The 15,574-nt window shown below is 40.5% G+C and overlaps 1 protein-coding gene across 3 annotated transcripts in view; it reads right to left on the minus strand.

The window, feature by feature from the left end:
* DOCK2 (dedicator of cytokinesis 2) overlaps nucleotides 1–14,188 on the minus strand; it is a 161,073-nt gene extending 146,885 nt beyond the window's left edge. The window contains exons 1-5 of one of the 3 annotated variants that reach the window (XR_005626705.1): nucleotides 14,020–14,188; nucleotides 5,524–5,607; nucleotides 2,508–2,548; nucleotides 845–900; nucleotides 604–700 (exon numbers count right to left, since the gene is read on the minus strand). Coding sequence is in view for 2 of the 3 variants with exons in the window: in XM_039701677.1 (XP_039557611.1) it covers nucleotides 604–700; nucleotides 845–900; nucleotides 2,508–2,548; nucleotides 5,524–5,607; nucleotides 14,020–14,056 (315 nt within the window). In the remaining variant the exon portion in view is untranslated. The remainder of the gene's footprint in view (nucleotides 1–603; nucleotides 701–844; nucleotides 901–2,507; nucleotides 2,549–5,523; nucleotides 5,608–14,019) is intronic. The other 2 variants (XM_039701677.1, XM_039701678.1) reach the window with 2 other exon arrangements.
* Nucleotides 14,189–15,574: the final 1,386 nt, after the last annotated feature.

The following is a 15,574-nucleotide window of genomic DNA, read 5'->3' on the forward strand; positions in this document are numbered from 1 at the left end:
TTTTCATTGCTGGCCTAATCAAGAAGACTAAAAAGTGGCATGTTTCAGAAAACTACAGCACATTCAAGATGCCTTTGCCCCAACAGAGATAAAGAAAAATCCAGTGGCTGGGGTGCTGCAACAGTCAGCATAATTGTTGAAGTTGCCAATTGTTAATGGATACGTGCTCCCAGTAACCCTTGAAAAACTTCTGTTCTAGCAGTCCAAGAGCATCATCAAATGCATCCCAGTTATCTTTTATTCTCCTATCTGGAAAATTTTCAATGCTACAAATCAAAATTATGAAGAATTATCATGCACAGGATACAAATAGGCATGAAGTTACACCACTCCCCAGCAATGTCAGCTTTGCCTTTACAGAACCACAGAACCATCCAGGCTGGGAGAGACCTTCAACAGGATCCAGTCCAAGGCTCATGGCTGGACTGGATTTAAAGTCACTAGGCACTTAAAGTCACTGAAGAAAATCTCAGTGGTGAGAAAGCAATTTCCTAAATCCACCCAGACCCTGCCCTGAATGTAGGAAGAGACACTAATTTGAGCAAGGCCCCAGTGTGCATAAATAGGACTATGAGTTAGCAAACAGCATGTAAAATATCCTACCACATAGAGCTGCTTCCAGATGCTCTCCCATTCCCAGAGAGTAGTGGTAACTTCTTGGACTAAGGGAATCTCAGCAGGTATGACATTTTCTGTATGTCTAGGAAAGAGAAGGAAAGATCAAAAGAGTGTCTGGTTTCATGGGTGTACATCATGCTCACTGTGGGTGAGGTACATAAATGCCTTAAAAGTCATTCTTTAGCAGACAAGCTCAAAAATGTAATAAAACAGATAAATTCAATACCTTTTCTTTTCAGCAGCAGCTTCCTTGATGTGGATGAAGGATTTAGGAAATATTCCCTGATGAAGGAGAAAAAAATTATAAATCCACACATTCTCTAAAAACATTTAGGTAACAACCATGACTGAACATAAACTGTAATGACAGACTGTAATACCCAAACAAACTCCTGGTTATTTAGCTTTCTGTTCAGATGGATGATTTCTAATTGACAGACAAATAATTGAAGTTTTTAATTTCTCTTCAAATGTAGAGTGCATAGGCATCTTTCTTCCTAAGTAACACCATTTTCCACCCCAGAAAACAGTTCAATTAAATACAATTTAATAAAATACAATTTAAATTCAGTAAAGAAAGATTGTGTCTGTGCATCATCTCATATCTATTTTAACTGACCTCTGTAGAAGACAAATGGGCACCAGACAAAAAGTTCTGATGTGACTGTCCTTGCTCTAAAAAAGCTGAAATGTCTCAAGTCATCCTGAAGGAAAGTTTGACAGTCACTCTGTCCATGACAATCCTCCTCTGAACTGGCAAATCTCACCTTGGCAATTCACTAGATCTTTCCTGGATTCTCTATTCAATAACTCACATGGTACTTCAAGTGCCACAATAATTCAATACCATATGTGGAACTTTGAAAAACCTTTCTCTGAATCAGATTGCACCTTTTATAACCATTTTCTTTTAAGCACTGGATTTTAATCAAAACACAATTGTGTCTTATCATTTCCACTTTTTTTTCATTAAGACTGAAGTTCAAAAAAGTCTATGAAGAAGCAAAGTAAAAGAAGGTCCAAGTAATGGTACATTTAGTGATATCTTAGTACATGAAATTAATAATACTTCTTAAGCATGTTATGCACAATGATCTTGAAGCCCTTTAGCAATATTATGAATTAATCAAGAATAAGTTAAAAAGAAGTGGTTAGTTCCAGCAAATATTTTCCCTTTTTATTCTTAGGCTAAATTTTAACCTCTAAAAATAGAAATTTAATGTAGAATGAATGGTAATAACATTTTCAGTCACAAGAAATGTCAAAGTAATTAAAACACAGGTGCAGTGTTTTAATTCATTTGCATTGCTGCTCCCTAGAAAATCTTATACCAAGAAATTACAAACAAAAACGCTTTACTTCTACAAAAGTGCAGTTGAAACTAGAAGTAATTTTCTTGCTACTTAACTCATCATACCCAGGGTAAACACTTTTCCTCTGTGGTTTTCCATTTTCAAGTCTAAGAATTCTGACTTTAAAAGAAACTAATATGATTTTTGTACATAAGAGGTATTTAAGAACTTAAGCCTCATACAAGTTGTTTATACTGTTTGTCACCTAAAGAATCCTTAGAAAAAGTACAGAAACAAGAACATATAGCAGCAATTGAGTCAAAATTCAATTGAAATGGTGTCTTCGAGAGTTGTTAACCTGAAGGCACAGTCATTTCTTCTTCATTGATCTGCTTTTCCCAGCCCTCACTTCTATTTACCAACACTGTCCAGGATGAATGCTGATCATTTTACTCATCTTGAACGGAAAGAGTGCAAAGAGCTGACTTGAGAGACCAGACCAGAGAGATCAGGACTATCTAGGCAGAAATGTCAAAAACCCACTTCATGAGCTGTCCCTTCAGAACAGTCTCATAAGAACAGACAATGTGATCTTACCTCTGCTCCTTTGTACCTCACTAGGTAACCCCTGTACCAATCTAAAAGGAAGAAAAATCACTTGGTATGACAAAAAAACCATGCATTACAAAGCACACAATAAAGCAATGGGGTTTATTTCACATAAAAATACTTAGCATGGTATTTGTGAAAATTAATAGTTATTTCAAGCATACAGAGCTTCAAGCAAGTAGCAGTGATTACATTAAGCATGATTTGCCTATTATCAAACATGATTGTATTGTCTGCTTTCAAACCTTGCACAGTAAGTACAGATAATTGTACACAGGATTTAACACTCCATGCTCGCATTAAAAAGGTAGAATAAGATATTTGTTTTACAAAGTGATATGTGCACACCCTTAAATATCTACATTAGCCATGTCCCCCTTGGTCCTGGGTAGCCCATGAGGCTCTTACTGTGTTCTAAGCCCAGAATTAATCCAGTGCAGCACATGATTGTTACAATTTCCTTCAATATGATCAGGTTAAGTCATTTTTGTGCCACGAGAAACCATGGCTTTTGGACACAACCATAATAAGCAGCTTCTTGGTGCAAATTCAAATTGGAATGTCAAGGAAACTCAGGGCCATTATTGGGCTCCTGTTGCATTGGTAACCAGAAAATCTTTCTGAAAGGCTGGAGTGCAGAACTGCAGCAGTGGCAAGTTAAAAATTCATTCAGGCTTTGTTCCATCTATTCCACAGTTAAGTCTCAATAAACTACAAAAACCACAAAAAGCAGAGCTCAGTCTTGCTAAATAAGATCAGTGGCCACACCTATTGTGCATACACCCCATCATGAAAAATCACCTGCACAGCAACAGTGTTTAACTCTGTTGAATGCTACATTTTTCATCCCACGGAAAGAATTAGTGACCAAAAGCAGACATTTTGCAATTGTAATTTCATGAGCAGATACAATCTCTGCTATCACCCTTTCTCTCACAGGTATTGCAGACTTGCAAACAAAGCATAAAATTATAAAAATAAATCCCAAATGCCAACAGCACAGTCAGAAAGGCAATGCTAAAAGTCACAGGATGATTGCTGACCTCAAAGAAAGAGACAGTTTATTTTAGGTTGTTCTGCAGTGGGATTATTTCCCCTCAGTGTTTAATCAACAATAAAATTCCACCTTACTGCTAAAAATTACTTGCACATAGACTCAATTTACAACCAAGTGTTCAAAATTGGTTTCATCCCATTTGCTGTGACAGCACATATATGTTCTGTGCATAAATTTTGCGCATGCAAAACCAACTACAACAGGACATAAAAGGAGCACAGGAAGGATCCTGTCACTGTTGGTTACTCGCCAGCTGCAGCTGGCAGCATATTTTAAATATATCTGATAAAAAATGAACTTCACTCCCACAATGAGAAGGATTCCACTTCTTCATTGATAAACATATTTCATAAAGCACGGCATGACAGAGCATATCAAGGGCAGGAGATTCAGAAAAGACTTTTAGATAAAAAATAACCCCATAAGATCAGCACTCCGCTCACTAGGCTGGGCTGACAACAAACGGACCCCAGGAATGCAAAGCCTAAAATGCTCTTTTTGCAACAAACAGACAACACAGGGATGAGGAGGTTCCTGGTTTATGTGTGTGTTTTGTTCTTGGCCAAAATGTTTAGAATGGAGGCTTGAAAAATTATTTTTTGTAGGAGAGGACACAAATCATTGTGACTCTGTTGACTTCTGAGTGACACCAATGTTTTCACTGATACTTAAAGATATTGAATTAATCTTACACAGAGAAGAGAAACAATTATGTTTTTGTGCTCCAGTACTTTGCAAACATGGTTTTCAGGTGCTCCTCCCTCAAATCCTTTGTTGTTTCCGGACAAAACAACCTAGAGCTCTCTGTGGTGGAATGGGCTGGGCTCAAACAGCCTCAAAGCCTTTCCAGCCTTGTGCCCACAACACCTGAGGTGCTGAGGTGTCTCAGCACTGAGCTGGCTCTGCCACTGTGGCTTAAAGATACTGAATTAATCTTACAAACAGAAGGGAAACAATTATGTTTTTGTGCTCCACTACTTTGCAAACATGGTTTTTCAGGTGCTCCTCCCTCAAATCCTTTGTTGTTTCCGGACAAAACAACCTAGAGCTCTCTGTGGTGGAATGGGCTGGGCTCAAACAGCCTCAAAGTCTTCCCAGCCTTGAGCCCACAACACCTGAGGTGCTGAGGTGTCTCAGCACTGAGCTGGCTCTGCCACTGTGCCATGCAGCCATTGGCCTCTCTTTAGCTTAACTGCAGTTAGTAAGACACATTCTATCAATAGAAGTTAGCTGAAGATAATTTTACAATGTATTTTTCAAAGCTTGAAGCAATTTGTAATTTTTTAAAAAACTCTTGATGTGGTCAAATAGAAGATAAATCACTTTTGCAGTGACATTTGCAGATACCTAACTGCTGAGTTAGTAATAATAACTCCACTCTCCTTGCTTTATAGTAATGGAACCTCAGCAGCTCTGTCAGACTTAGAGAGAATCAGTGGGGTTGGGGACTTATTGACTGTCCATCATGCACAACTTGACTTGGACTTCTGCTGCTTAACAACTTCAATATTTTGGATGGCTTTCAGAACTTCTTCTATCATGCTGACACTCAGATTTCTTTAACTGGGTTTCCTCATTATACAACAGGATGATGAGGGTGCTCAATATATCCTAACAACAAATATTTAGTTTAGAGGCCAAAAGAGTACTCCTTTAAATCTTAAATCAAGTTTAATGTAACTTCCCTGAGGTATATCACAAGCTGGCACAAACTTCACAAACTCCACATTCACCTTGATGACTTCCTCATTTGGTAAAGGCATCCCAAAAAACCACATGTACTGTAATATGTCTAATTTTGGCTCTTCAGAAAAGATTAGGTTCTTCCTCAAAATACACCACACCACAAAAAAATAAGGGCATTAGAAAGCTACTGACGTACCACAGGGAACTGCTGTGAGCTGAAAGGATTGTGTTATTCACAAAGAAATGGAAAATGTGACTTACCTTCACAGGACTCCAGGATACGGACCACATCACCAATCTGTAGAGACAGCTGTGGTACCCCTGTGCCTTTGAAATTGTATATAGCTGGAAAATTAAAGGATGAAAACAATATTTTTCAATACAGCCACACAGCACAGTGAAACTAAAGTCCACATATGGTTATTAAGGTTTGGATACTGGGATCAATACACCAGGCTAGACAAACAGAACTATAATTCTATCAAGAAGCTCTATTTGTCAGCATTAAATAATCTTTTTTTTCATGAGAATGGAAAGGTGGTGAAAAGGGCCAGTGCTGAAAGCAAAAATCAAACAAAAGAACCTCCCAGAAAACTCAGCAAGCATGGGACACCAGTTATTGATCAGCACTGCTCTGCACAGGATTTAGGAGCCCTCTTTAGATGCAGGTCTTTGATAAATACACAGTCACAGTGCTGGGGAATTGTTTATCTACTGGCCCAAGGATTTAAGCACAGAGTTTATAGAAATTTATTGCTACACTGGTATGAAAGGTCACAGAGATGCCTGTGAAAACTGAATTTACTGAATTCTTTCCTGGGTTTAGATGCTTTAATTTAACATGAAACTGTGTTTCATATGGAAACAGAACCAAGGTTCATAATTTTCTGCATTCTCTGTATGACTCTAAAAAGAACACAGGAGCAGTGGATTTTGAAGATGTTCTAATCAGAAACTTATCTACATGTGGTTGAGAAACAGCAGCATTTCAGAGAGAACTCAAGAAAAGGAGCTCTTCACCAGTTTGTTCCAGGATGTGGGCTCCTATGGTAACCGTGCCTCTGTAAGTTTTTTCTTCACAGGCTTGGTTAAAATTTTCTACAGCAGCATTACAGCAGGAGAGATGATTGAAGCTGCAGTCACAGAGGGAAACTGACTAAAATACAAACATCTGAAACCCCAGTTTAGCTGTGCAGGTGGGAGCAGCTGCTGAAGGTGAGCCCAGGTGGGCAGGAAGGTGTTGGGCAGCAGAGCTCTGCCTTGGCTGCTGGCAGTGCCCCCAGCCAGCCACAAACCTGAAGGATTTGGGATGAGGGAAAGCTGATCTGTAAAACAGAGTTTACCTTCAGCATCTTCCTGCATTCCTTTTGCTCCCCTCTCCAGGTTTCTAAGGCAGGATATTCATCTTTGCTAGTCCAACATATATAATGATTTTTAATTTTATTTAAACATTTTACTTATTTTACTTAAATTGTTAAAGCCTCAAAATAAATCGCCTTCCAGGAAAATGCCCGAAGTAGGAGTGTGGAGCTAAACAGATTAATATTCTTCCCTTTACAATTATTCCATAAATTATGTGTCTTGTTTCTTTTGCCATCATTTTATTTGTCATATTTCTGGAACAGAAATTAGAAGGAATTTCAGATTGAGGAGGCTTACTGAACCAAGAATAAATTCTTGGCTTTTTTGACATAAAGAGGTTCTCAGCAGCTCCTTCTCCTGAGTGGAGAGAGCAAGGCTTGAATCATTCAACATATGGGGAGGAATAGAAGAAATATATCTTTGAAGTGAGACCCTGCTGCTCAGATTCAGCCGTTTATTCAAAAGAATGTTGAAAACACTTCCTCAGAACTGCCTTAGCCCAACAGAAATTTGAGTTTACATGGTATAGCACGTGTGTAATTCTATTCTGACTGGTCTCTTTTCCAGAAGTGGAAGGTGGCAAACAACACCACAAAGTTGTTATGACACTTCAGGACACATTTCCCTGAGTTTGGGAGGTGGGGGATGTGGGGCATTCCCATGCTCCTATCCTATCTTCCTGAAAAGTCCATGGAGATCAAGATTACTGTTGACCAGTAAATACTTCAGGTTTCAAAATATGCACTGCTCTACTTAGTTGTAGCTGTCTCAAAATATAGATGCAAATGACTGAGTCATATATTTACACTGCATTTCAGTTTTGCTCTCTCAAAACTTCATTAATAGCCCTGAATGTATTGGAAGGTGCAGTAACAAACTGGCAAAGGAAGTGGCTGTATCAGCTTAGATATTTCTAAATGAGTAAGTGGAAACTTAACAAGAGATATCTTACTGTAGAATTTGGATTGTTTGGTAGGATGAGATTAAAAAATCCCTGTACAAAGTTTTGGGCTATGGACCTATCTACCAAACCACATCCCAAACCACCTTGCAAAAAATGTAACACATAACCCAACACCACCAACTACATCCACAGGTTTTATCCACAGCACCAGACAGCTTGATCATCACACCTGCTTTTCTTTTAGTTATTAATTGTGAATAAAAAATTGACCATTATATCCAGTTATTATGTTTTCTGTCAGGTGTAAGTGATGTCATTTCCCTTACAAACTGGGCAACGTATTTGTGAGTGTCATCTCAGAGCTCACCAGCCAAAAGCAGGGTTCCCTTTCCTCTCCCCTCTTACAAGATCCTCAGGGTTGTTGTGTGCACAAACACATTTAAGTCATTATTCTCTTCAAAAACAGTGTATGAAAACCCCAGGAGGAATTCAAGTTTTTTGGTGGGATACTCAAAATTGGTTGTTGTTTTTTTAAAAAAATAAACTCTTCAGTGAGTAGAAATAAAAGCCCTTTCAAATCACTTTGAAGACCTCTCCTATTACTCCTCTCCCCTGCATCCTGCATCCCAGCCATAAATACAAGAGGAGTCAGCATCCTCCAGGCACAGAAGGGACCTGCCTGAGGGCCCCAGCATTGACTCCCAATCCTAACAGCAATCAGCGACCTCAGGAGCTGCTGAAGTCATGGCACTAAGATTAGAGGGAGACATTTGGGTGGCAGCTGCCCTCCCCAGCCCCAGGCTGAGGTGTCCCCAGCAGCAGTGGATCTGCACACAGGTGCTGCAGGATTCCCCCAGGATGGCACAGAGGATGCCCAGAAACTCTAATTTTAGTGTTCCTAAACAGGGACTTTACAGCTCACTGACAACACAGTGGGAAGATTTTCCCCTGAATGAGCAAAGAAGGAAAACCATCTCTTCAGAGCTCACCATAACCTCTGTGGTGATTTGATGGTGCACACACAACTCAGCAAACAATCAATCAAACAATCAATCAAAGTCCCCTGAATGAGCAAGGAAGGAAAACCATCTCTTCAGAGCTCACCCTCTGTGGTGATTTGATGGCGCACACACAACTCAGCAAACAATCAATCAAACAATCAATCAAACGATCAAACAACCAGCCCAGTGCAAACCCCTGGTACTCTCAGCTCCCTGGGAAGCAGAGCTGAAGGCTAGCACACCACAGCATCCATATTCCTCAGAGAGCAGGGGCAAAGCCAGCTCAGAGTGCTGACAGAGCCAGCCTTCCAAAGAGAGCCCTGCTCCAGCCCAGGTGGCTTGGAATTGTCCCTCAGGGGTGGGAGCAGCTCCCAGCATGTCCGTGAGCCCAGAGGATCCTTTCCTGCCCAGCTAAACACAACGTGCTGCAAACACCCTCAGCACTTCTGGGGGTGTTGTGTCAGCTTCACACCCAGAGCTTGAGCAAAGACATCTCCCAGTGTCCATCTGAGCAGGAAACACTGAGGGAAACCCCTCTGCTTCCATTGAACTCCTTCTCATCCACTGCAGCCAGAGCTGCTGGGCCTGACACACATTCTCCTCACCAGATAAATATGTGAGTGCACTCCTGTACAGATGGCTGTGGAGACAGAAAACATGGCAGCAGAAAAAAAACCAAACCCAAAAAACAAAACAAACAAAACAAAAACCCCTCATACTGTGGACCTTGTTAGGCAGTTTTCACACACAAAATGCTTCAGAAGAGTCACAATATCCCAGGTAACAGAACCCCTTTCTCAAGAAGCTACATTTACTCAGAGTTAAAGCCCCATATTTTTGCCATTTACATGATTAACCTGTAAGCTACTGCGAGATGGGAAAAGTGAGGAAAATCCCACAACCTGCAACACTGAAGCCATTTATTAGCCCAATAATTTTAAGTGTCTTTGCTGTCTGTCTTCCTTCACGTGCAGCCTGTCCTGTTCTTTACAAAAAATACAAGCATTACACTGTTTCATTTTGAGACTCACCTTTCTGTCACAAGCCATGTTACAAGTTGTTTTCCTTGGCTACTTTTCCACTCTTATGCAGAATTAAAAAAAAAAACAAAACCAAAACCAAATTCTAAGGTATTGCAGAACCAGCTCCTAATTTCACTTTACCACCACAGAAGGACAATTTGGTATGATTCTGATGCAATAACTCCTGATGTGTCCTGTATATTCAAACAATTACTAATTAATAGGCTCAGCCTTATACAGAATTAAAAAAAAAAAACAAAACCAAATTCTAAGGTATTGCAGAACCAGCTCCTAATTTCACTTTACCACCACAGAAGGACAATTTGGTATGATTCTGATGCAATAACTCCTGATGTGTCCTGTATATTCAAACAATTACTAATTAATAGGCTCAGCAAGCACTCTGTTTTATTTTTTAAGTATGCAGCTCCACTTTTGTGAGTAGTCAAGTACCAATAAAATATCAGTTCTTAGTGTTCAGTTACCATTTTCTTCCCATGAGAACAGGGTGAAATTATTCAGCAAGGAGACAGATAAAATGTGAAAATATTATACAGTCCTAACAGGATTTCTTGATTTCTGGAAAAAATGAGTTCCAGTATTCCAAGTTAAGGCTGTCCCCTAAAATCTCACTGAGGAAGTGTGCCTGAATGTCCACAACATGGCCACAGCTCTAAGACAGGTCAGAAACTTGTCCTAAACCTCTGGGGGAGCAAGAAGCTGATTAAATTTATTGCAAATCATGCTCAAAGGGTAACTCTGCAGTTCTCAGGTGATGAGAGAAAACAACTAAGTACAGATTTCCTTCCCTGCTCACCCATGGGGCCACATGGAGATTTTAGCTGCCTGAGCTATTTATTTTCCTTCTTAAACACGATAAAACCAGGATGGATTACAAGAACCAAGAAGATCTAACATACCAAACTACTCGTATAAAGATATTGTCTCTGACTCTTCATCTTCTCAGATAAAATTGTAGCACAGCCATTTTTCTTAGAACTCTTCATGAACAACAGGGTATTTAGCTATGATTTTTCTTTTTCATGAAGGACCACAAATAAAAATATTATTTCCCCAGCTTTTGCTGCTTCCCAAGGAACTGGAACAATTTGTTGGGTTCAGAGGGTGCATTTCATGGAGGAAACCTGCCCTGAACAAAGCGCTGCTCCCTTACACTTCAATCTATTCAGATCAGTAGAATAATTTCAGAGGATTTCAGCAGAAGAAATCAGACAAGCCAGTCTCAGCCCTGTGTACTTGGACTGAACATATGCTTTTCTACACCCTCAAAGAAGTCACCTACCCCTCCCCATAATTTTGCTTTGAAAGGACAAACATTCATTTTCAGATTCAGCAGAAAAGGAGTAAATCTGATGTTTGAGTTTAGAATGCCAACATAATATTTCACCAGTTTGTAACTTTGCTCAAAGTCTGAGCAGATGGCAAAGACTTTCCATCAGGAAACTGCCACCCAAAGCGGCCAGCCTGCCATGACTATTCTATCCTGTCCTGTCCACAGGAATAACACAAATTTATGCTGGGAATGCTGCAAGACTAAGAGCAGGTTTCATGTGTAAAATCAGGATTGTATTTTTCTAGTACAAAGCTGAGTACCTGCTACCGGGACTACTCCATTTTTAGGTTAGTAAAACACAAAAGTGGGCACAACAGACTGCAATTTACCACGAGCAAGGGATGGTGAGATCTTCCAAACCCTCCCTGAGTGTGCTCTGCTCATCCAGAGCGTGATGGGCCCAATATTCTCAAACTGAAACTCTGCTCATCAGCAGAAACTGAAGGCATCAGGCACACTTCTAAAAAGAGACTTGAAAATTCGATGTGAGGTTTGTAATAATTCAAACCCAAGGATTTTCAAAAACACAGATGAAATAGCCCTCTATATTCCAAAAGCTTCCAGTGTGAATTATTCCAAAAGCTCATCAACTTTCACAGCATTTATGACTCAGAAGACTCGGTTTGCCCATTTTTTTCATTTCCCTCAGACACAGGAGGCTTACAACAGACTGTAAATTTAAAAACCTCTTCATTTGTACCCATAGTTTTCAATAGCCCTTGTTCAGACCTCACTATTCCATAAGTTTGGTTTACTTGAAATTTGGCAATCACACTATTTTCCTGACAATTTCTAAGAATATAAATTAAAGAATATACCTTTCTAAGAATATAACTTCTGGGACAGGACAGCCAGTGATGGTGGTACATGCTTGTTTGGGTTTGTTTGATTGTTTTATTCTGGGTGCAAGAGTCTCCCATTTCTTCTCACGAATGTATATAATGAAATACATTTGGTTTCCAAGATAGAGTAAAATAAACTGTGAGCCAGCAGTTTGGCTAAGAATAGGAACTGCTGGGTATAAGCTAAAGGGTGTTGAATTTGTACTCATCTATTAAATTCTAGAATTGTGCAAAAACAGAGACAGAAAGCTCTAACTGAAGAAAACCTACCATAAGCCACACTTATGCCCGCTTCTTTTATTATTCTAATATTCTTGGGAAGTCCATTTGATTGCTGTTTATTTTGCTTTGTGACACACTGAATCACAGACACCACTACAACTGTGTTTACATACAAATATAAGGGGAGTTATAAGGTGTTTAATGGAAAACCTCTCTTTAGCCCAGGACATGGACTCGGGGCCAGCAGGGGCAGCGCTCTCACCACACTGCAGGACACAGCCCAGATTGTCTCTTACACCCAACTCTGCCCCCAGGGAGAGCAGCAGGGCAGCTACAGAGGGGAAAGGAAATAGCAGCAGGGCTGCAGTGTCAGTTCTTCCCCGTGACCCACTCTAGAGTAAATTGTACTGTTTTGGACATGGAAACAAACACTGCTGGACTGTCATGAGTTTTTGAAAGATTCTATTTCACAAGGTGGTTTTTTACTGTGTGAGGTTTGCTGTACCCTTCAAATACCATAGAGAGAATACCACAAGTGCAAAAATTATGTGCTTTCTACTAGTTGTAAAATTGAAACAGAAAATTGACACCTTTTATTTTGTAATGTAAACTGCCACCAGAACAGGCTACTTCCATTTTGCAGTTCTGCTACTGCTGGACATGGACACTGAACACCATGCTATTTTCTTGTTAATTTCTTGGTGTTGCATTTTATTTCATGAAGCCAGTTGGGTTTTTAATGCATATCATAAAGACTATGGCCAGCTTAAAATAAAAACATTTCTTTTAGAAGCATTTAGAAGCTTAATAACTAAGTAGCAGCATGCATCTTTCAAGTACTTTAACTGGCACACTAAACCACAGACACCACTACAACTGTGATGTTTACATACAGATATGAGGAGAGTTATAAGGTGTTTAATGGAAAACCTCTCTTTAGCCCAGGACATGGACTCGGGGCCAGCAGGGGCAGCGCTCTCACCACACTGCAGGACACAGCCCAGATTGTCTCTTACACCCAACTCTGCCCCCAGGGAGAGCAGCAGGGCAGCTACAGAGGGGAAAGGAAATAGCAGCAGGGCTGCAGTGTCAGTTCTTCCCCGTGACCCACTCTAGAGTAAATTGTACTGTTTTGGACATGGAAACAAACACTGCTGGACTGTCATGAGTTTTTGAAAGATTCTATTTCACAAGGTGGTTTTTTACTGTGTGAGGTTTGCTGTACCCTTCAAATACCATAGAGAGAATACCACAAGTGCAAAAATTATGTGCTTTCTACTAGTTGTAAAATTGAAACAGAAAATTGACACCTTTTATTTTGTAATGTAAACTGCCACCAGAACAGGCTACTTCCATTTTGCAGTTCTGCTACTGCTGGACATGGACACTGAACACCATGCTATTTTCTTGTTAATTTCTTGGTGTTGCATTTTATTTCATGAAGCCAGTTGGGTTTTTAATGCATATCATAAAGACTATGGCCAGCTTAAAATAAAAACATTTCTTTTAGAAGCATTTAGAAGCTTAATAACTAAGTAGCAGCATGCATCTTTCAAGTACTTTAACTTTGATTCCTACTTGTTTAAGGCTTTTTTAAAACAGCAATTCCATCCTTCATACAAATTAATATAATTCATTTTAAGATTACTTTCCTTCGAAAAAGTATGACTTACCAACTCAGACACAGATTTTTCTGTAGCACTGACCATAAGTGACAGTTTTGCAGAAGCAGCTGTAGGATTCCCCTTCCCCTACATTTGTTCCCCATAATTTCTGGCTGCTGCACATTATACAGCACATTATTTATCCGGTCTGCTTCTACCACACCAAGGTGGGAAAAGCTGCATTGCTGTCACAGTGGAAAGCTGACTCTAGTGCCCTTCCAGTTCTGTTTGAAAGATCAACACTTTGCACAAAGTTGATCCTTGCAGTTAATCCCCGCTGGTGAAGGGGACGGTGCTAACCCATCACACCAGAGAAAACACCTGCCCACATCCTGCTCGGAGGACGGAGAGACAAACCCCAAACGGCAGCTCCCTGAGCTACTTACCCACGCCACTCTTCTCTGTCTTGTGCCACCTTGCCATGGCCTGTGGCTCCCAGGGGCTGCCAGGGATGGGCACCCAGGAGCCCAGGCTCTGGGGGACGCAGAGCTCAGGGGGGACCGGGGCAGGCCCAGGAAGCGCCGTGGCTCCCCAGCCCCAGGACGAGCTGCGAGGGCTCTGTGAGATCTGCTGCCTCTCCGAGCTTCCTTCCTCTTTTCTCAACCCGAGATACCGTGCCCGTGTCATGGGGGAGGGGAATCCCAGCCTGGGTGTTGCTCTTGCACCGTGTCAGCAGCAAGCACAGAAGCACAAAGGGACCAAACCCACACGGGGACAGTGTGGCACCAGCCTTGGACTTCAGGGTGGCTGCAGTGACCACCACTGACCACAGCTCAGGTCAGTGCTGGACACCACAGCAGCACCAGCCTGGAAAGGTTTGACTTCAGAGGATGCTACATCTTAAAAACCCTGCTTCACTTCTAACCTGCCCTCAAACTCGGATTTGAGCTCTTCACGTCACCTCTCCAAAAAGAAACGTGAAGACGAAGCCACATTTCAAACCGCACCCATTTAAATTTCTATCATTTTATGTTTGGAGGAAGAAGTAGGAGACTCTCTCTTCTCTAAACAAAGCAGTACTTAAAGACTTACTGTCAATACAAAACTGCCAAAAGTAATTTTTAGTATATTCCCAGGCTGTGCTTGCACATAGGCTGCTGTGGGAGCCAGCTTGGGCGAGAACATCTTGGATGAGCAAAAGACCAAGCCAAGTCTTTTGGAACATGGATTAAGGACAATATACTGATTTGAAGGCACTATGTCACCTGAAAGCCCAAGGTCTGTGCTCTACTCATAGTTAAAAAACCTTAAATGCAATCCTTGTAAGATTTACTGTTTGTTTGACCTTTTGCTTAGTACTACAAATTCAGTTGACAATGCTGTCCTCTGGATATTCCACTGCAATTTAGCAATCATTGTTTATCCAAACTATTTAACACTGCCATGCTACATCCATCTCCCGAGTTTTGATAACCATCTCCTGATTTTTGATAAACATCTCCTGTAGTTTTGATAACACAACATCTTATTTCTCAATTTTAACTAGCAATCACGTGGAGCACAGACTGCCAGTCTCTCTCCTTGCATGTAGAAATCTGATATATATTTCTACAGGAAAATAATTTTAACCTTTACCACAGATTTGCTTGAATTGGTCTAATCTTAACCATACTAGCTTAGAAAAGAATTTAGCTCTTTACTCTCCTCTAAAATAACACTCAAAGTCATGTTATGTTTACTGAAGTCAGCTAAATTTCCAGCAGCTGCCATTATTTCCATTTACAAGTAACAATCTTCATCTAAAAGTTCTTAACCTTTTCTGTCCCTGGAAATGCACTTTATATTGTTATTCTGTCAAAAACAGATCTTGAGGCTGAATGATTTCTTCTAGTTTATTCTGGGTTGAGTAGTAACTTCCTAACCAGTAGTAATTATCTTCCTCACTCCTCCCCATCCCTCTTGCAGCAAACCCCCTCTTCCCATTCACTACTTGGCCTAAAG

The sequence above is a fragment of the Passer montanus genome, unplaced genomic scaffold, assembly GCF_014805655.1.
Source record: "Passer montanus isolate IOZ18808 unplaced genomic scaffold, ASM1480565v1 scaffold15, whole genome shotgun sequence".
NCBI classification, from domain to species: Eukaryota; Metazoa; Chordata; class Aves; order Passeriformes; family Passeridae; genus Passer; species Passer montanus.